This window comes from Boleophthalmus pectinirostris, unplaced genomic scaffold (assembly GCF_026225935.1).
Source record: "Boleophthalmus pectinirostris isolate CB_2022bp ecotype Guang Dong unplaced genomic scaffold, ASM2622593v1 HiC_scaffold_20, whole genome shotgun sequence".
Taxonomy (NCBI): domain Eukaryota; kingdom Metazoa; phylum Chordata; class Actinopteri; order Gobiiformes; family Gobiidae; genus Boleophthalmus; species Boleophthalmus pectinirostris.
Window position 1 is genome coordinate 2,814,359 of NW_026571153.1, and position 22,726 is coordinate 2,837,084.

The window sequence follows — 22,726 nt, forward strand, 5'->3', positions numbered from 1 at the left end:
ACAGTTTTGTTGCTTGTTTAGAGGAAGGAAACTCATTTATGCGACACATTTGACATTTTCACATTTTGTTTTTTGTTTTTTTTGATGATTAAAATGTTTGTGTTTCATATGAACTTTGCACAAGACGTGGTTTAAAAAAAAACTTGTTAATGATGCCCAACTTTACTATACAGTCGTCTTGTTCCTTATTACAATGTTCCAAAAAAGCAAAAATAGCAGAATAATTATGTAAAGTTGAGTGATAGAAAAAATGAAGGATGGAGTGAGTGAGACGGACAGAGGGTTGTAGTATGTAGTACTGTCGTAACTCATCGTTCCTACAATATACGAAGCAAAAACAGCATGATAACAGTAGAAAGTCAAGTGAAAGAACGATGGGCACTAGAAGGTTGGAGGGTACAAGGTTAATCTATGTCGAAAAGGTTGTCGTAGTCTCGTTAAAAAAACAAAAATAGCAAAATAACAGTGTGGAGTCAAGCGAGAGAAAGAACGAAGGATGACTAAAATGATGGACGATACGAGAGGGGAGGGTACAAGACTAGTCGTTCTCGAAAAGGTGGCCTGTCTAGTAGCTTTGTCGCTCTTTGATGTGTTCCTAAATTTCAAAAATAGCATCTTTCACGTGGCTTTGACATGGTTTCTCGGCATGAAGGGTACAAAAACAAAGCGAGTTCTGGCCTAGTTAATGTCAGAAAGGGTAGCCCATGTACTAGCCTTGTTACTAAAAAATAAAAATAGCACAATAACAGTGTGGAGTCAAGAGAAAGAAAGAATGAAGGGGACCAGAAGCACGGAGGGTACGAGATGAAGGGTACTGGACTAGTCAGTGTTGTAGTCTGTGTAGTGTGTAGTCTTGGAATCTTCCTAAATTTCAAAAATAACATCTTTTCTCGTGGTTCGACGTAGTTTCTCGGCATGTAGGGTGCAAAAACGAAGAGAGTACGAGCCTAGTCAGTGTCAAAAAGGTAGTAGTATTATCACTCTTTGTATTGTTCCTAAATATCAAAATGTGTAAAGTGATAAAACATGATAGAAAGAACGAAGGGGCACGAGAGGTGAGGATACTAGACTAGTCAATGTTAAAAAAAACCTTCCTATATAGTCTATGTAGCCTTGTCACTCTTTGCAATGTTCCTAAATTTCAAAAATAACATCATGAAGTGTGCAAAAACGAAGAGAGTACTGACCTAGTCTAAAAAATTACACTTTGTCATTTTTTAGGAATGACAGTGTCATTCCTAATAAATTAGGAACATGCGTGGGTAAAAGTAAAAGCCCAGTCAATGTCAAAAAGTTTGTCTATGAAGTAAAAGTCATGTCCTAAAAGCAAAAATAGAATAATGACATGGAGTCAAGTGATAGAAAGAACGAAGACGGATGGAATTATTCAGGGCACTAGACTAGTCGTTCTCGAAAAGGTGGCCTGTGTAGTAGCTTTGTCGCTCTTTGCAATGTTCCTAAATATGAAAACGTGATAGAACATGACAGAAAGAACGAAGGGGACCAGAAGGATGAAGGGCACGAGAGGTGAGGACACTAGACTAGTCAATGTTAAAAAAAACATTCCTATATGGTCTATGTAGCCTATGTCACTCATTGCAATGTTTCTAAATGTCAAAAATAGCTTCTTTTCACATGGTTTGACGTGGTTTCTCAGCATGACGGGTGCAAAGACGAAGCGAGTACTGGCCTAGTCAATGTCGGAAAGGTTGTAGTCTTGTCACTCCTTGTATTGTTCCTAAATATCAACATGTGTGAAGTGACAGAAGAATGAAGGGGACCAGAAGAATGGAGGGCACTAGACAAGTCGATCTCGAAAAGGTGGCCTATGTAGAAGCTTTGTCGGTCATTGCAATGTTCCTAAATTTCAAAAATAACATCTCTCGGCATGAAGGGTGCAAAAACGAACCTAGTCAGTGTCAGATAGAAAGGTTGCCTATGTAGTACTCCTGTTACTAAAAAAACAAAAATAGCATATTAACAGTTTGGAGTCAATGCGATAGAAAGAACGAAGGAGACCAGAAGCATGAAGGGCACGAGAGGGGAGGGCACTCGACTAGTCTAGTACTACACTAGTCTAAAAAAAAAAGACACTTTGTCATTCCTAATAAAAAAATTAGAACATACATGGGTAAGAGTAAAAGCCCAGTCAATGTCACAAAGGTTGAAGTAAAAGTCATGTCCTAAAAGCAAAAATAGAATAATGACGAGAAGTCAAGTTGTAGAAAGAATGAAGGTGGATGGAATTACTCAGGGCACTAGACTAGTCGTTCTCGAAAAGGTGGCCTGTGTAGCTTTGTCGCTCTTTGCAATATTCCTAAATTTCAACAATAGCATTTTTCCACATGGTTTGACGTGGTTTCTCAGCGTGAAGTGCGCAAAAACGAAGAGAGTACTGGCCTAGTCAATGTCGAAAAGGTTGCCTATGTAGTACTTTTGTTAATAAAAAGCAAAAATAGCACAATGACAGTGGACTCAAGCAATAGAAAGAAGGTGGCTGGAGTGTGGACTCATTCTCGAAAAGGTGGCCTGTGTAATGGCTTTGTCGCTCTTTGCAATGTTCCTAAATTACAAAAATAACATCTTTTCTCGTGGTTCGACATGTGTGCTCGTCATGAAGGGTACTGGCCCAGTCAATGTCGGAAAGGTTGACTATGTACTAGCTTTGTCACTCCATGTGTGAAGTGATAGAACGTGAGAGACAAAACGAAGAGGACCAAGAGGATGGAGGGCACTAGACGAGTCGATGTCGAAAAGCTCGCCGATGTAGTGTACATAGTCTCTTTGCTCTTTGCAGTGTTCCTAAATTTCAAAAATAACACCTTTTCTCGTGGTTCGACATGTGTGCTCGTCATGAAGGGTGCAACAACGAAGCGAGTACTCGTCTAGTCAATGTCGGAAAGGTTGACTATGCAGTACTGTTGTTCCAAAAAAAGCAAAAATACCAAAATGACGATATAGAGTCAAGTGATAGAATGAACGACGGAGACCAGAAGCATGGACGGTACTAGACTAGTCGTTCTCGAAAAGGTGGCCTGTGTAGTAGCTTTGTCGCTCCGTACAATGTTCTTAAATATCGAAATGTGTGAAGTGATAGAACGTGATAGAATGAACGAAGGAGACCAGAAGCATGAAGCGTACGAGAGAGAAGGGTTCAAGACGAGTCATTACGGAAAAGGTGACCTGTGTAGTAGCTTTGTCGCTCTTTGCAATGTTCCTAAATTACAAAAATTACATCTTTTCTCGTGGTTCGACATGTGTGCTCGTCATGAAGGGTGCAAAAACGAAGCGAGTACTCGTCTAATCAATGTCAGAAAGGTTGACTATGTAGTACTCTTGTTAATAAAAAGCAAAAATAGCAAAAAGACGAGATAGAGTCAAGCGATAGGAAGAACGAAGGAGACCAGAAGCATGGACGGTACTAGACTAGTCATTACGGAAAAGGTGGCCTGTGTAGTAGCTTTGTCGCTCTTTGCAATGTTCATAAATTTCAAAAACAGCATTTTTTCACATGGTGTGACACAGTTTCTCAGCATGAACAGTGCAAAAACGAAGAGAGTACTGGCCTCGTCAATGTCAGAAAGGTTGCCCATGTAGTAGCCTTGTTACTGAAAAACAAATATAGCATAATGACAGTGGAGTCAAGCGATAGAAAGAATGTAAGTGGCTGGAATCATGGACGATACGAGAGCGGAGGGCACCAGACTAATCATTCTCCAAAAGGTGGCCTGTGTAGTAGCTTTGTCGCTCTTTGCAATGTTCCTAAATTACAAAAATTACATCTTTTCTCGTGGTTTGACATGTGTGCTCGTCATGAAGGGCGCTGGCCTAGTCAACGTCGGAAAGGCTGCCCACGTAGTAGTCTTGTTACTAAAAAGCAAAAATAGCAAAATGACAGTTCGAAGTCAAGTGATCGAAAGAACGAAGAGAACCAGTCTTGTCTTGTCGCTCTTTGCAATGTCCCTAAATTTCAAAAATAGCTTTTATTTTCACATGGTTTGACGTGGTTTCTCAGCATGAAGCGTGTAAAGACGAAGAGAGTACTGGCCTAGTCAATGTCGAAAAGGTAGTAGTATTGTCACTCAATAAAGAAATAAAGAACGAAGGGGACCAGAAGGATGAAGGGGAGGAGAGGGAAGGGCACTAGACTAGTCGTTCTCGAAAAGGTGACCTGAGTAGTAGCTTTGTCGCTCCTTGCAATGTTCTTACATTTCAGAAATACCATCTTTTCTCGTGGTTCGACATGTGTGCTCGTCATGAAGGGTGCAAAAACGAAGCGAGTACTCGTCTAATCAATGTCAGAAAGGTTGACTATGTAGTACTCTCGTTAATAAAAAGCAAAAATAGCAAAAAGACGAGATAGAGTCAAGCGATAGAAAGAACGAAGGAGACCAGAAGCATGGACGGTACTAGACTAGTCGTTCTCGAAAAGGTGGCCTGTGTAGTAGCTTTGTCGCTCCGTACAATGTTCTTAAATATCGAAATGTGTGAAGTGATAGAATGAACGAAGGAGACCAGAAGCATGAAGCGTACGAGAGGGGAGGGTTCAAGACGAGTCATTATGGAAAATGTGGACTGTGTAGTAGCTTTGTCGCTCTTTGCAATGTTCCTGAATTTCAACAACAGCATCTTTTCTCGTGGTTCGACACGGTTACTCAGTGTGAAGGGTGCAAAAACGAAAAGAGCCAGTGTCGGAAAGGTTGCCTATGCAGTCGCTTTGTCACTCGTTGCACTGTTCTCCCAAAGCGTACGTGGCATGTTTTCGGTCGTTGGTCTCGGTCAGACGCTCGCCGCCTGACACAAAGCCCGACAGACACGGTGACATCATCCTTTTTCCTCCGTACCTTCCCCTCGAACACGCCCCCTACCTATGATGGAGAGGTCTGTGCTCGGAGGAAGAGGAGGACGAGGAGGAAGAGGAGGAGGAGGAGGAGGGGGCCACCACCTCGACCTCGCACCGCAGGTACGCCCGCCGGACAATGGCGCGGCGTCGGACGCTTTTCGGACCAGGTAGTAGCAGAAACGCCACGCGTCCTCGCATCGCGGTGCCATCCTCCTCCTTCTCTTCTTCTTCCTCCTCCTCCCCTCATCATCATCACCACCAGCATCAGCAGCAGCAGCAGCAGCAGCAGCAGTAGCAGCCTCCCGTTTCCTAGCAACTCGCCGGAGGTTCTCGTTTAAGCCAATAGCATACCTGCGTGGACGGCTGGCACCCCACAGGTACAGGGAAAAAGAAAAAAAAAAAAAAAGAATGGATGCAAGGGAAGGAAGGAAGGAAGGAAGGAGGGAGGGAGAGATGCGTAAAAGAAGGAGCACAGGCTACACACACTCGGTTCATTGTGGAAAACCAACTAAAAGGGTGTGAGAAATCGCGCGTAAAGACGATAAGGACACGAGGAGACGCGTAAGGTGGCACGGGAGGAATGGAGGTCTATTTGGGTGACAGGTAGAGGGTGGGGGTCGGTCCATCACTGTCATTCGCGTCACGTTGCATCCACAAACGCAACACAACACGCGCACACACCAGCAGCTTCGTTTTTTCTTTTCTTTTCTTTGTGCGTAAAAAAAAAGCAGCAAGGGTCACCCGAAGACGACACCTTCCCGAATGCCACCTCCGCGGTCCCCCAGCGCGCACGCACGCACACGTACACACGCACACACCTGTACGTACGCGCTCCCCAAAGCCTGCCAGCAGCATCCACTCCGCGAGCTCTGCAATCAAGGTTAGCGCGGCGTAAAAAAAAAAAAAAAAAAAAAAAAAAAAAAGGTTACGCGTCCTTACCTATTTGAAAACTTAGCAGGGTCAGGAGCAGCAGCCTCAGCATGGTTCAGCCGACCCAAAAGTCCGTTATTGGCGCAAATCTCCGTGTGGACAGCATCAAACCCGCGCAGTTTCAAAGACGGTGATAAAAGATTTGGTCGTTGGGGGGGTGTGGGGGGGTTATTCCGTGCGCGCGTCCTCGTGGTGTGCGTCCTAGCGTCGGTGCATCCGGGAGCGGCGTCTTTGGGGCATTTCACACGGGCTTTTTTTTTTTTTTTTTTCCCCGCGGCGCTCTCCTCCCGCTCTCGTCGGCTGCTCCTCGGCGACTGTCCTCTCCACTCCGCTCCTCCGTCGCTCCGAGCTGCTCGCGAGTCAAGAGAGGGGAGTTACGCGCGTCCAGACCGCGCCACATCCGGTTTACTTTTCAAAATAAAACGTACGCCGCGTGAATGAAGCGTTTTTTTGTTGCGTTAGGACAAATACTCCAAAAATTTGATAAATACAGGATAGTTTTTTAATGATTTTTATTTTATTTGTCCCTCATATGAGTTTAAAGGTGCTTTATTGCGCAAAATTGACACTTTTGTGAAGTTTAAGTCGCATTAAAACGTTGTTACCTCTTCAAAAACATACACAGAGTTGTTTTTGTTTATGATTAACACTTTATTATTAGTCCGTCAGGGGCGGCTCTAACATTAGGCAAAAGTAGGCAGCTGCTTAGGGCCTCTGAACTTTGAGGGGTCCCCAACCAACCAAACAACTCATCCGCTTGACCCCATAATCAAAAAAGCAGAAAAATAAAATTACTTTCAGCTCTGGTTTTCCAGTAGGCAACAGAACTATTAAGACAAGTTTCCAATTCACCATAAAGATGTGTGTGTCTCATGAACAATGGGGGAAAAAACAGAATAAATAAAACAGTGCATTATAGTGAGGACCCCAAACTCAAATTCACCAGGGCCCCCAAATTGCAAACTCCGCCACTGCTGATATGAGTTTAAAGGTTCTATATTGCGTAAAATTGACACTTTTTGTGAGTTTTAAGACGCGTTAGAATGTTGTTAGCTCTTCAAAAACATACCCCGAGTTGTTTTTGTTTATGATTAACACCATGATTAACACTCTAAAACTGAGAATGGCCCGTTCCTCCTTGTGATGTCATGCAGTGGTAGTTTGAACAGCTTTTTTTGAACAGTGGAGTTCGCAATTCTTGAATCTCGAATCGTATTTTTCACAAAATTTCCCGAGTTTAACATTTACTGTTCTCATGATATAAAATAAATAAAGCAATTAATGTACAATTTTGTGCTGGTGAATTCGTACATGACTGTATTATTAGAAGTAATTATTGTTAAATAAAATATGAAAGTGGTGTGTGTGTGTGTGAATGTTGGAGGTGGTCAGAGGAACGATGGCGCCAACTGACATGGCAGCCGCACTTCCGTCAGTCTGTCCCAGGGCAGTTGTGGCTATAGTAGTAGTTTACCATCACAGGGTCTGGAGTGACTGAATAATGCTCTGTAAAGTGTCTTTACGACAAATGTCTGTGAAAAGCGCTATATAAATAAAAAGTTACTTACTTACTTACTTAAAGGTTGTATGGAGGATTTTTTTTTTAGTTTCAAATTGTCAATGAAAGTTTAAAATACCATTACAGAGATGCAGCAGCTTCGTAATTATGATGACCAAAAAAAAAAAGAATGAAAATCCATCAACTGTGGACGTGTTGAGGCCAGATAAACATCAGCCAATAGAAAACGAGGCTCCCTCTTTATCTATTGGCTGTTAGGGTGTTTGATTGACGACCTATGTTTCTAGCGTAACTGACTCGTTGTCGCGCGGGGATTTCGTGGTGTATGGGGCGGTTCTTAGAGGCTTTTTCAAACTGTAGCTTCGTCGCAATTCGCACAGAGTTTGTCGCGACGGCGGACGAGAATCCGCGACCGGTTCGCCGCCAAAGAAAGTCAGTTTTTTGAGGTCGCTGAAAGAAGAAGAGAAGGAGAAAAGGAGCGAAGACAAACTGAGGTGATTCTTGGAGATTCCTTCCAGCGATGGCGCGACTGAAGCAGACGAAGGGTCTAAAAACTGAAGACGCGTCGGTCGCTAAATTATTTCTAGACGGGAAACTTCAACGGTAATTCTGAACTGGCTGTAAACAAACGTGATTTCTAGAGTAAAGAGACGGGACGAGATGTTTCTACTGAGGAGCTGTGGAGGAGGAAGGTGGTGTCACACATGCACAACATTTGAAAAATTATTTCTCTTCCCTTAAAATATCCTCTATACAACCTTTAAATCATACTATATTGTGTTTTGTTTTAGTTTTGGGATGTATCAGTATATATCAAACCGGGACATGCATAGTGTGATACATTTCATATCACCAGACTCATGGCCGTGCACACTCCTAAATGAAGTGTACAGAGTTTAACTACGTTTTTATTTATATAACGCTTTTCACAGACTTTTCTTTTCCACAAAGACACTTCACAGAGCTTTATTCAGTCACTCCACACTCTGTAGATAAATTACTATTGTAGTCACAGGCGCCCTGGGGCAGACTGACAAAAGCGAGGCTGCCGATCGTTACCATCAGTCCCTCCGACCACCAACACTCACACACACACCACTTTCATACAAGGCAATGTGGGTTAAATGTCTTGCCTATGGACACAACAACAGTTTTTTTTTGTGTGTGTGTGACTGCACGTCCCACGTGTGTGGAGCACGTCCCACATGACATCACAAGGTGGAACAGAGTGTTTTCAGTTCAAGAGAAGAACTCAGCCTAAATGTGCAGGGTTTGTGTGTTACACATGTGTGAATGAAAGAAAACACAATTCCAGGTCTGTTTGTCATTGCGAAACTTCATTATAAAAATGGATCAGAAAATAACTTAATATGTGCCCTTTAAATACAACAAAGGTTTGGTTTTATGAAATAAAAATGGAAGCTTTTTTAGTTTTTTTCCTGCTATTTCTGCTATTTTTTCACACTATACTACACTTTTACGCACTATAATAAAATACCCTATGACTAATAATATCGTGAGAGCAGTAATATCTTTTCTGAACTCTCCACTATGAAGGTTTCCTCTGTTCTGACCTGATCATTACGCACGGCTCGCTTCCGGTGCGCTCTCGTCTCCAACGTCTCCAACTTTACGCGCTGCTCTTCGGTCCAGCGGAGCATTCCTCTCTCTCTGTGTCTGACGTAAACACATCCAGACCCGCCCCCCCGACCCTTCTCCTCTCCCCCAGATCAGGCCAACAACCCCGGCACAAAAAAAAAAAAAAAAAAGCACCGAAATGCGCCAGGACATGTACCAAAACGAACCAAACGTGCGTAAAGGACAAAACGACTCCAAATTACGCGTTTCGTTGTTCCATGCGCCAACACAATCATGAGAATGCGTAATGGTGATGTCCAAAATGTCCAGGTTTGAGTTCAAATCCAGTGCCCCATGAACTGAGATGTTCCTCCAGCACAAACTTTGTCTTTTTCCGATTTACGCACGGATTTAAAAGTAAAAATAAAACACTACTACATCTTCTCTTCGAGTGTGTGTTCATATTTTTTGTTTGTTTTTCCGTAATACATGTATTTTTGTGAATAAATGTTTGAGAATTTGCGCCTCAGAGCGTAACGATGTGCGAATTAACCCAGAAACAGAACGATTATTTGAGAAATTACGCACAACTTGTCGTGCGTAAAAGTCCTGGCGGAGTGATGGAATGTGCCGGGCCCCTCCGCGCTCCCTCCTCTCCCTCTCTCCCCAGATGAGAGCACAGGACTCGGCTCTGGAGCGATGCCTCTGCCCGCTCCGGATCCTGGAGGTGGAGGTGGAGCGCCATCTGGTGGACACGAGTGGGATTACACAAGCATCTCTGAAAACACCATTCATGCTCAAATCGAAATTATACTCTATATTTATTTGTTTTATTCAGTATATTTGTGTTTTTATTGTGTTTGTGTTGAGAGTAATGAGTTTTGGGGACAAATTTTGAATAATTTTGTGTTTTGTGTCATATATATTTTATTTATTTATTATTTTTCCCCCTATATTGTGATCTTACGGCCACACAAAAAATGCCACAAGATGTACAAATATACAAATGCCACGTTTAAACCCCCTCCTCCCCACACCCACTCTTAACAGACACTGAAAAAAATAAAATAATAATACATAAAAATATAATTAAAAATAAAATAATAATGCAAATAATAATAATAATAATAATAATAATAATGCTAATAATAATAAAATAAATAAATACAATAAATTAAAAAATAACATTATAAATAATAATAATAATAATAATAATAATAATAATAATGACCAGAAAATAATAATAAGGAATAAAGTAACAATAATTACATTAATAATTATGCAAAAAAACGAAATATATTCAAATTATTATACATACATACACATATTTTTGTGTTTTAAAAGTAAAGTAAAGTAAATATAACAAGTTAAGATATAAATTACTCACATTTAAACTTATGTATTTTGAGAAGATTTGATGCTTCTGCTAAAAAAAAAAATGTTTTTAGAAAATACTTTTGTCTTTAAATTTGATAAATGTGGAGCTGAATTTCAGAGAAACAAACTGGAACATGTCCCTCCCACTTTTGTCTGGTACTTTGGATGAAACTGAAGTACTGCGATACTCAAAAGTACTAGAGTAAAATACAGTAATCTACAGTACAACGCAGTAAAACAGACGGAACTACAGAGAACATGATCCTTCCATTTCCAAAAATCTAAACTATATTTGATATTTTGGTTTAAAGACTTGAAATGACTTGAAGCTCAAAGCAGACGACTTGGACTCGACTTGGACTTACGGGCCAGGGACTCGAGACTTGACTTGGACTTACGGGCCAGGGACTCGACTTGGACTTACGGGCCAGGGACTCGACTTGGACTTACGGGCCAGGGACTCGACTTGGACTTACGGGCCAGGGACTCGACTTGGACTTACGACTTGGACTTACAGGCCAGGGACTCGACTTGGACTTACGGGCCAGGGACTCGACTTGGACTTACGGGCCAGGGACTCGAGACTCGACTTGGACTTAAGGCCAGGGACTCGACTTGGACTTATGGACCAAGGACTCGAGACTCGACTTGGACTTACGGGCCAGGGACTCGAGACTAACAGTACTAGAGTAAAACACAGTAATATACAGTACAACGCAGTAAAACAGAGGGAACTACAGAGAACATGATCCTTCCAGTTCATTGCAAAACACACGACAAAATAACTGATATTAAACTTTTTTAAATCTGAATTCTTTCTGTTCTGACCTTAATGATTCACACTAAGATTTGGACAAGACATTTAAAAACGTGTGATGTATCTGGTCCGTGACGTGGGCCTAGTGTTTGTTCACAGGTGAGATCAGGAGAAACAAACAAAGTTAAAAATGTTTATTGAGTAATTGATTGTTGTGCAGATCGTTACAGTAAAACAGTCAAAGAAATAAATGCATGTGACTGAAGTACTTGTGTTTGAAGTGAGTGGTACTTACCCCCTGGTGTGGTCTGCCTCAGGTGCTCCCGCCAAAAGAGTCCCCCGAGCAGCCTGAGCACCTTAAGATGGTTCCGGAGCAGGAAACTATTTTGTTGGGAGGAGAAACACGGTTGATTTAATACAGAGATATATTTTTGCATTTAGATGTAACAGAATATTTTTGGCACTGTTTTTGATACAATTCACTTTTAAATATTGAATGTAAATTGTCGAACTTACGTGTGTGTTAAGATGAGCTCATCCAGTTAGAGGAGGAGGAATATAAAAGGAGCCAGTCTCATGCTGTGTGTAGGTGCAGGTGACTGCTGCGGCTGGTTTGAACTTTTGTACTTTTGTAAATATTTTTCTAATGTTTTGGTTATGGAACAAATGCAAATCCAAGTCCGAGGTTGTGATTCTCGACCGGAAAAAGGTGTCCTGTCCTCTCCGGGTGGGAGGAGAGTCTCAAGTGGAGGAGTTCAAGTGTGTCGGGGTTTTGTTCTGGAGTGAGGGGAGGACGGAGCGTGAGATTGACAGGTGGACAGGTGCAGCGTGGGCAGTGATGCGGTCGCTGTATCGGACCGTTGTGGTGAAGAGGAGCTGAGCCGAAAGGCGAAGCTCTCGATTTACCGTCAGTCTTTGTTCCTCCTCTCACCTCTGGTCATGAGCTCTGGGTAGTGACCGAAAGAACGAGATCGTGGATACAAGCGCTCGAAATGAGTTTCCTCCGCAGGGTGTCTGGGCGTCTCCCTTAGAGACAGGGTGAGGAGCTCAGTCACACGGGAGGAGCTCGGAGTAGAGCCGCTGCTCCTCCACGTGGAGAGGAGCGGCTGAGCAGAGGGCATTTGTTCCGGATGCCTCCTGGACGTCTCCCTCAGGAGGTGTTCATGTCCCACCTGGAGGAGGCCCTGGAGAAGACCCAGGACACACTGGAGGGACTATGTCTCTGGACTGGCCTGGGAACACCTCAGGGTTCCCCCGGAGGAGCTGGAGGAAGTGTCTGGGGTGAGGAAGTTCCTGCTTAGACCAATGTCCCCGCGACCCGGCCCCAGATAAGAGGAAGAAAATGAATAGATGGAATAAATACACTTTGGATCTGCACTACAAATCAGTTCAACTCGACTCTGTTCCTCTTAAACCGATCAGGTTCTGTCCAGGAGGTTACAAAGTGAACAATTATCATTTCTTATTTAAACATTGACATTGTACTTATTTATGAAAGTATTTATTTATCTGAAAATTCATATAAATTGCAAAAATCTAAGCTGTATTTCGTATTTTGGTTTAAAGACTTGAAATGACTTGAAGCTCAAAGCAGACGACTTGGACTCGACTTGGACTCGACTTGGACTCGACTTGGACTCGACTTGGACTTATGAGCCAGTGACTCGAGACTCATTGTTTTGGACTTGCCTGTATTTGACTTGGGACCTGAGTCGGACTTGAGGTCAAAACATATTTCTGTATTTATTTTACTTAGAGACAAATTTAATCCACATTTTATCCTTTTTTTTTTTTTATAATATAGTACTATAACATATATATGGTACTATATATAATATATATTATTTGAGTTCGACAGAAGGAGCCATGTTACTTTAATTATCCAGAAAAAAATAAAAATAAAAACAACCGGAGGATCCTGTCTTTATTATCTTAGTGGTTTGAAAATGTTTAAGTAGTTTGTCTTAATATAAAAGTAGTACTATAACATAAACATAATACTATAAGTAAAATATAGTACATCATATAAACATAGTACTATAACAAAAAAATGAAGTACTTTAACATAAATGAAGTATTTTAACATAAATGTAGTACTACAGATGTAGTACTATAAATGTAGTACTATAATGTAAATGTAGTACTATAATATAAACATAGTACTATGTTTATATGATATACTATATTTTAACAAGAATCTAGTACTTTAATGTAAATATAGTACTATAACAAAAAAATGAAGTACTTTAAAATAAATGAAGTATTTTAACATAAACGTAGTACTATAAATGTAGTACTATAATGTAATGTAGTACTGTAACAAATATTGTAGGCTACTATAACATAAATATAGTACTATAAGATAAATGTAGTACTATATCATAAATGTAGTACTATAACATAAACATAGTACTATAACATAAATGTAGTACTATAATATAAAAGTAGTACTATAACATAAACATAGTACTATAAGTAAAATATAGTATATCATATAAACATAGTGATCTACTATATTTTAACAAGAATCTAGTACTTTAACATAAATATAGTACTACAACAAAAAAATGAAGTACTTTAACATAAATGAAGTATTTTAACATAAATGTAGTACTATAAATGTAGTACTATAATGTAAACGTAGTACTATATATAAACATAGTTACTATAAGTAAAAATATAGTAAATATATATAAACATAGTACTATAAGTAAAATATAGTATATCATATAAACATAGTACTATGTTTATATGATATACTATATTTTAACAAGAATCTAGTACTTTAACATAAATATATTACAATAACAAAAAAAATGAAGTACTTTAACATAAATGAAGTATTTTAACATAAACGTAGTACTATAAATGTAGTACTATAATGTAAATGTAGTACTATAACATAGATGTAGTACTATAAATGTAGTACTATAAGATAAATGTAGTACTATAACATAGATGTAGTACTATAACATAAACATAGTACTATAACCTAAATGTAGTACTATAAATGTAGTACTATAATCTAAATGTAGTACTATAACATAGAATGTAGTACTATAAATGTAGTACTATAATCTAAATGTAGTACTATAACATAGATGTAGTACTATAACAAGACTGTAGTACTGCAGTTTGTCTTAAGTGTTTTCTAGTTGAAAAAGAAGACGTCCCCTCCATAAACTGAAGTACACATGTACACACAGCTCTACTCACTGTGTTTTGGTTCTATTTTTTCCCCAGTATTTTAATAGAGTTAATGTGAAGTATTTATGAGGAGCATCACTTTGAGCCTCTGATCTGAAATCCTCACATGAACCAGTCTGAGTTTAACAGCACGAGCTCAGCATCTCTGTCCTCCTCCTTCCTCCTCGTGTCCGTGTATCTTCGGTGTAAAACAATGTTCGGGAGGTAAAATGTTCCGCAGGTCTGCCGTGTGGCACACAGAGTGACTCATCTCTGCCGGGACTCGAACCCGGAGCCTCTGGATTAGAAGTCCAGCGCGCTATTCCATTGCGCCACAGAGACTGCGCCAACCGGTGACGGCGCGGGCGGCGCATAGAAACCTCACATCCTCCTCCCGTGTCCGCGCGACGCAGCGACGCAGCCGCATCCTCCGCAGCATCAGCACCACGCGCGCCATCTTTGCAGTACCCGCCGCGGCCGCCAGAGGGAGGCAGAGCAGCGGCCAACAGCGACAAGAGCGAGAGTAAAGGTAGAGGTACGTCCACGAGAGAGAAAACAGCCTCAAATATCACAACATAGAACATAAACAGGCGAGGCAGGTTTATTTGTACAGCACAATTCGTACACAAAGTAATTCAAAGTGCTTTACAGAATAAGAAATACATTAAAATCATAATAAAAACAAATCAAAACATAAATAATCATGAAGATTCAAATTAAAAAAGAGAGACATAAATTGGAGAGAAGAGTGCGGAATGAAAACCTTTCAGTTATTTGCACAGTTAAACAGAAATGTTTTGAGTCTGGATTTAAACAGCGTCACAGAAGAGTCTGTCTCACATGTTCAGACTGTTCCAGGTTTTAGCTGCATGAACCTGAAACTCTGACTCCCCTTGTTTAGTCGTGACTCTGGGCACCAGCAGGAGTTGGTCCCTGAGCTCCTCAGAGTGTGAGATGTTCATATGACACTAACATGTCACAGATGGACTTTGGTGCTCGGCCATGGAGACACTTGTACAAGCAGAGCTGCTTTAAAGTCTCTGAGCCACAGGAGCCAGTGCAGAGACCTGAGACCAGGACTTATGTGCTCGTACTTCCTAGTTCGAGTCAGGACCCGAGCTGCAGCGTCCTGGATGTTCTGGATGATGTTGTGGATGTTCTGGATGTTCTGGATGTTCTGCAGCGTCTCACAGCTCGTTTGGAGAGACCAGTGAGCAGAACATTACAGTATCTAACCTACTGGAGACAAACGCATGGATAAGTTTCTACCAAGTCTGAGATTTTAGTTTGATTACATGTAAACCTTTGATTGTTTGAAATTTGGATGATAAAATAAACACATCTTAGGGATTTAGTTTTCCTGTTTTACCTAAAGTCCTGGTTTAGAGTTTTAGTCCTTTAGATTTTAGTCCTGGTTTAGACCTGTTTTAGTCCTGGTTTAGACCTGGTTTGACCACCTGGTTTACTCCTTTTATTTAGACCTGGTTTGAGTTTCTAAAAAATTGATTTGGTCCTACAAAAAATGTCCCATTTTTGACCATTTGACAGTACACTGTCACTTGTTTTGGATCTGATGAGACTCGAAACGCCAAAAATGATCTTAGTAATTTGAAGTATGTAGTTGAAGTAGTTGTTTTTAATCTTTTCTCAGACGTTGGTAATAATAAAACTGTGAATCAAGAGTGTCGGCCCATTCCTGACGAACCTGAGTCACTATAATCACATTTTTTTCTGTGTTGTGGTTGTTTTTAAGCAGATTTTCTGGATTTTACTGAAACAAGTGTCAGTTTATGTTTTACTATGTTTATGTTACACTTGATTCACAGTTTTATTATTACCAACGTCTGAGAAAAGATTAAAAACAACTCCTAAAACTACTTATTTCAAATTGCTAAGATCATTTTTGGCGTTTCGAGTCTCATCAGATCCAAAACAAATGACAGTTTATGTTTCTTTTCACTGTTTTCAGGGATCAAACTGGTCAAAAATAAACACACCTGGGATATTTTTTGTACAAAACTGAGACAAATCACTGGTTTCTGGTCACCGTACTCATTTTAGACCTGGTTTAGTTTCATTTTTGGTCCTAATTTTGACCTGATACAGTCACGGTTTGGATCTGATGAGACTCGAAACGCCAAAAATGATCTTAGTAATTTGAAGTATGTAGTTGCAGTAGTTGTTTTTGATCTTTTCTATGATATAATGATACTGCACTATGAACTGAACATAAATATAGTACTAATATACAATATATCTGGTAAATATTGTGGATTTGTTGACTAAATGTAAAGAAATAACTGTGTTTTATTCTTGGTTTAGTCACATTTTTAAAGCGTCCAGATGTTGGTAATAAGAAAAGTGTGAATCAAGTTTTTAATTAAGAAAAATTTGTTCTGTACTCGGCCCATTCCTGACGAAGCTGTGAGTCACTATAATCACATTTTTATTATTACCAACGTCTGAGAAAAGATTAAAAACAACTACTGCAACTACATACTTCAAATTACTAAGATCATTTTTGGCGTTTCGAGTCTCATCAGATCCAAACCGTGACTGTATCAGGTCAAAATTAGGACCAAAAATGAAACTAAATCAGGTCTAAATTGAGTACGGTGACCAGAAACCAGTGATTTGTCTCAGTCTTGTACAAAAAATATCCCAAGTGTGTTTATTTTTGACCAATTTGACAATAAATACAAACATAAACTGTCATTTGTTTTGGTAAAATCCAGAAAAGCTGCTTAAAAATGACGACAACACAGAAAATAATGTGATTATAGTGACTCACAGCTTCTCAGGAATGGGCCGAGTACAGAACAAATTTTTCTTAATTAAAAACTTGATTCACAGTTTTCTTATTACCAACATCTGGACGCTTTAAAAATGTGACTAAACCAAGAATAAAACACAGTTATTTCTTTACATTTAGTCAACAAATCCACAATATTTACCAGATATATTGTATATTAGTACTATATTTATGTTCAGTTCATAGTGCAGTATCATTATATCATAGAAAAGATTAAAAACAACTACTGCAACTACATACTTCAAATTACTAAGATCATTTTTGGCTTTCTGAGTCTCATCAGATCCAAAACGTGACTGTATCAGGTCAAAATTAGGACCAAAAATGAAACTAAACCAGGTCTAAAATGGATACAGTGACCAGAAACCAGTGATTTGTCTCAGTTTTCTACAAAAAATGTCCCAGATGTGTTTATTTTTGACCAATTTGACAGTAAATACAAACATAAACTGTCACTTGTTTTGGTAAAATCCAGAAAAGCTGCTTAAAAATGACCACAACACAGAAAATAATGTGATTATAGTGACTCACAGCTTCTCAGGAATGGGCCGAGTACAGAACAAATTTTTCTTAATTAAAAACTTAATTCACAGTTTTCTTATTACCAACATCTGGACGCTTTAAAAATGTGACTAAACCAAGAATAAAACACAGTTATTTCTTTACATTTAGTCAACAAATCCACAATATTTACCAGATATATTGTATATTAGTACTATATTTATGTTCAGTTCATAGTGCAGTATCATTATATCATAGAAAAGATTAAAAACAACTACTGCAACTACATACTTCAAATTACTAAGATCATTTTTGGCTTTCTGAGTCTCATCAGATCCAAAACGTTCATTGCCCCACAGCTCAGCCGCCGTGTGTTGGAGCACGTGGAGCAGCTTCAGCAAACTCTAAAACATCTCCTTTTTCTTCCTAAATCATCTTTCGGAGCTAAAACCTAACGCAGGTTCTAATCAAGGTGATCGGAAACTTTATTTTTCACCTTGATTTGATGGAACAACCTGGTCCTGGGTCCAAAGAAAACAAAAAAAATGTACTTAAAATGGTTTTACTTTAACTCAACGACAAAAACAACAACCATTTTGGCAGCTTGGACTTGTTTTCTGTACATTATTAGTGAAGTAACGAGGCCTATTTTTACATGAGGACATATTTTCTGTTGCCTAATATTTCCTCCACTGAATAAACAAACTGTGCCCCAGTCCAGACTTTGACCTTTTTAAATCCAGACTCCAAATCTCTTCAGACGGATTTTTACTCTCAGTGAAATGCTCAGCCCCCAAACTCAGGTCCCCAGAGTCACAGGCTCCACGTCCCCAGAGTCACAGGCTCCGCGTCCCCAGAGTCACAGGCTCCGCGTCCACAGAGTCACAGGCTCCGCGTCCACAGAGTCACAGGCTCTGCGTCCACAGAGTCACAGCTCCGCGTCCACAGAGTCACAGGCTCCGCGTCCACAGAGTCACAGGCTCCATGTCCCAGAGTCACAGGCTCCGCGTCACAGGTCCACAGAGTCACAGGCTCCACGTCCCCAGAGTCACAGGCTCCGCGTCCCCAGAGTCACAGGCTCCGCGTCCACAGAGTCACAGGCTCCGCGTCCACAGAGTCACAGGCTCCGCGTCCACAGAGTCACAGGCTCCGCGTCCCCAGAGTCACAGGCTCCATGTCCACAGAGTCACAGGCTCCGCGTCCACAGAGTCACAGGCTCCGCGTCCACAGAGTCACAGGCTCCGCGTCCACAGAGTCACAGGCTCCGCGTCCACAGAGTCACAGGCTCCGCGTCCACAGAGTCACAGGCTCCGCGTCCACAGAGTCACAGGCTCCGCGCAGAGTCACAGGCGTCCACAGAGTCACAGGCTCCGCGTCCACAGAGTCACAGGCTCCATAATCCGTGTATCATTCGTTCATTCGTTTTTCAATATAAAACCAAAAATAAGAAAACGAAAAAACAACAGTTTTCTTCGTTATTTGTCTCCAAAACCAAAATGAAAAAACAGATAATGATTCGTTTTTTCAGTTTTCGATTTTGTGTTTAAATGAAGAATGGAAAAAACGGATAACGGCCGTTTCCCGTTTACGTGACTTCTGTGACTGCGATGCCGGACTTTTGCACCGCATACGGACTGAATCAGGACTGATCCAGGTCCGAGACCAGAGCGAGACCAGACCGGGACCAGGGCGGACTCCGAGCTTTGACTCCGGGCCTCCACGGGGTCCGAGCCTCAGCTTTGAGCTCCGGCCCTGCCGTGGGCTCTGAGCCTCCGGTCTGGTCCCGGTCTCACCGCATACGGACTGAATCAGGACGGATCCAGGTCCAAGACCAGAGCGGGACTGAGACCGGGACAGAGCTGCTCTGGTTCTCCGCGCTCAAGAACCGCGGCTGGTTCCGAGGTGGTGCAAAGCCTCCGACTGACGCTTTCACACCAATGAAAATGAATCGAACTAAGAGCTTTTGGTTCAAATGGACCAGGTCCGGGACCAGACCAGACCGGGACCAGAGCGCTACTGAGACTGGGACCAGACCGGGACCAGAGCGGGCCTGAGACCGAGACCGAGACAAGACCAGAACCAGACCGGGACCAGACCGGAGGCTCAGAGCCCACGGCAGGACCGGAGCTCGAAGCTGAGGCTCGGACCCCGTGGAGGCTCAGAGTCAAAGCTCGGAGTCCACCCTGGTCTCGGTCTGGTCCCGGTCTCAGTCCCGCTCTGGTCTCGGTCTGGTCCCGGTCTCAGTCCCGCTCTGGTCTCGGTCTGGTCCCGGTCTCAGTCCCGCTCTGGTCTCGGTCTGGTCTCGGACCTGGATCAGTCTTGGTTCAGTCCGTACGCGGTGCAAAAGTTCGGCATCGCAGTCACGGACGTCACGTAAACGGGAAACGGCCGTTATCCGTTTTTTCCATTCTTCATTTAAACACAAAATCGAAAACTGAAAAAACGAATCATTATCTGTTTTTTCATTTTGGTTTTGGAGACAAATAACGAAGAAAACTGTTGTTTTTTCGTTTTCTTATTTTTGGTTTTATATTGAAAAACGAATGAACGAATGATACACGGATTCTCCATGTCCCAGAGTCCACAGATCCGGTCGTCGAGGTCCACACCTTTGACCTCCACCCAGATCTCAGCACCGGCCCCGTATGGCTCCTCCCGCGGGTGGTGGCTCCACAGGAGGGCGGCTCCACGTCGCTCCTTCGGGCCGAGCTCCACCAGGCATCACCATCGAGCTCCCACCCCAGGCCTGGCTCCAGAGGGCGGGGCCCCAGTAACACCGATCCTGGTGACGTTGCTGAACTCTAGTTGTTCTTCATCTGCCACTGTGAGTTGTTTTAATGTATTTATAATGACTTGTGAGACCTGGGACCTGATCTATCATCATCATGTGACTCATGTAAAAGAGTTGAGTCACACGAGGAGCAAACATCTGGTCCTCGTCAAAAACTGCTGGTTTCGGTTTCTGCAGATGTTTTGATTTCGAGTATTATTTTTATTTTTACTCGTGTTTCTAGTGATTCAAACGTGCAGAGAAATAACGACGACGTCACGTCAGACTCTGGGAGAAGAAGAAGAACGAGCAGGATTACACTGAGGTTACATCATCCTCTCTCACTTCCTCTCTCCTGCTCTCACTCCCTTCTCTCTCACTCTCTTTTCTAACTCTTTTCTCTCCCTCTTTTCTACTACTCTATCGCTTCTCTCTCTGTCCTTATCTTTTCTATCCCTCTCTCCTGCTCTCTCTCTCTCTCTCTTATTCCCTCTTTTCTACCTCTACCTTTCTTTGCCTCTGTAGTACTCTGTAGTACTCTGTAGTACTCTGTAGTACTCTGTAGTGCTCTGTAGCACTCTGTCTAAAAATACACACTAGTAGTCTGTTCCTCTTCTCCTTTCTCTCCCCTTCTGCTTCTCTCTCTCCTCTGTTCCTCCTTTCTCGTCTCCTCCTCTGAGCTTCCTCAACCATTTCCTGCAGAATCGAGGAGAAGGAATCGAGGAGAAGGACTCAAGGAGAAGGACTCAAGGAGAAGGACTCAAGGAGAAGGACTTGAGGAGAAGGAATCGAGGAGAAGGAACCGAGGAGAAGGACTCAAGGAGAAGGAATCGAGGAGAAGGAATCAAGGAGAAGGAATCAAGGAGAAGGAATCAAGGAGAAGGAATCAAGGAGAAGGACTCAAGGAGAAGGAAGGAGAGGAAGGAGAAGGAATCAAGGAGAAGGACTTGAGGAGAAGGAATCGAGGAGAAGGAATCAAGGAGAAGGACTGAGGAGAAGGAACCGAGGAGAAGGACTCAAGGAGAAGGAATCGAGGAGAAGGAATCAAGGAGAAGGAATCAAGGAGAAGTAATCAAGGAGAAGTAATCAAGGAGAAGGAATCAAGGAGAAGGACTCAAGGAGAAGGACTTGAGGAGAAGGAATCGAGGAGAAGGAATCAAGGAGAAGGACTTGAGGAGAAGGAATCGAGGAGAAGGAATCGAGGAGAAGGAATCAAGGAGAAGGAACTGAGGAGAAGGAATCGAGGAGAAGGAATCGAGGAGAAGGAATCAAGAAGAAGGACTCAAGGAGAAGGAATCGAGGAGAAGGAATCGAGGACAGAGAAATGAGCTGCGGCCAAACTGTAAACAAAGCGACGCCAAAACTTAAGACAAAATAAAACGACTTTATTTGGCCCACGATGGAAAAAAAAACAGCCACATTTCAGTGCTTAAGTGGAGAAACTGCAAAATATTGCACAAAAAAAAAAAACTCCAACAAAACCAAAACAAGAAGGAAAGTAAAACACAAAAAGAACAAAAACAAAAATAATACAGTGTGACAAAAACAAACCAAAATATAAACAAACTATATGAACTGTTTGTGTTTGTTGTGAAGTGCACAGCTGCTGATTTTCTACATTCTGAGGCGTTGGAAGCTGGAGGTGTGAGTGTCTTGCCCAAGGACACGACGGCAGCGTTCACCGGAGAGCGGGAATCGAACCGGCGACCTCCTGGTGAGCGGGCGAGAGCACCACCGACTGAGCCGCCGTCAGTCGTAAAAGTGCAACGTGTAACTTTTGGGTTTTGGTCCGTCACTAAACCGTGAGTCACTCGATCACTGGTTTTTCAAAATAAAACGAAAAATAAGAAAATGAAAAAAAAAAATTTTTTTTTTTTCTAAAAAAAAAAAATGAAAAAAAAAAAAACAGGTCTAAACCAGGACTAAACCAGGACTAAACCAGGTCTAAACAAAAAAAAAACAGGTCTAAACCAGGACTAAACCAGGACTAAACCAGGTCTAAACCAGGACTAAACCAGGACTAAACCAGGTCTAAACCAGGTCTAAACCAGGACTAAACCAGGTCTAAACCAGGACTAAACCAGGTCTAAACCAGGTCTAAACCAGGACTAAACCAGGTCTAAACCAGGACTAAAACTAAACCAGGACTAAACCAGGTCTAAACCAGGTCTAAACCAGGACTAAACCAGGTCTAAACCAGGACTAAACCAGGACTAAACCAGGTCTAAACCAGGTCTAAACCAGGACTAAACCAGGTCTAAACCAGGACTAAACCAGGTCTAAACCAGGACTAAACCAGGTCCAGGTCTAAACCTAAACCCAGGCTAAACCAGGTCTAAACCAGGTCTAAACCAGGTCTAAACCAGGACTAAACCAGGCTAAACCAGGACTAAAACTAAACCAGGTCTAAACCAGGTCTAAACCAGGTCTAAACCAGGTCTAAACCAGGACTA

At 41.7% G+C, this 22,726-nt stretch overlaps 1 protein-coding gene and 1 non-coding gene across 3 annotated transcripts in view; both read right to left on the reverse strand.

Annotated features, from left to right (window-relative positions):
- The window catches only part of kirrel1a (kirre like nephrin family adhesion molecule 1a), a 193,733-nt gene extending 187,628 nt beyond the window's left edge, over positions 1–6,105 (reverse strand). For both annotated transcript variants that reach the window (XM_055156689.1, XM_055156688.1), the window contains exon 1: positions 5,783–6,105. In XM_055156689.1, the coding sequence (XP_055012664.1) occupies positions 5,783–5,825 (43 nt within the window). In that variant the 5' untranslated portion in view covers positions 5,826–6,105. The remainder of the gene's footprint in view (positions 1–5,782) is intronic.
- An 8,353-nt stretch (positions 6,106–14,458) lies between these two features.
- Positions 14,459–14,532, reverse strand: trnar-ucu (transfer RNA arginine (anticodon UCU)). The gene has a single exon. It is a non-coding gene; the product is annotated as a tRNA-Arg (tRNA).
- Between the last annotated feature and the right edge of the window lie 8,194 nt (positions 14,533–22,726).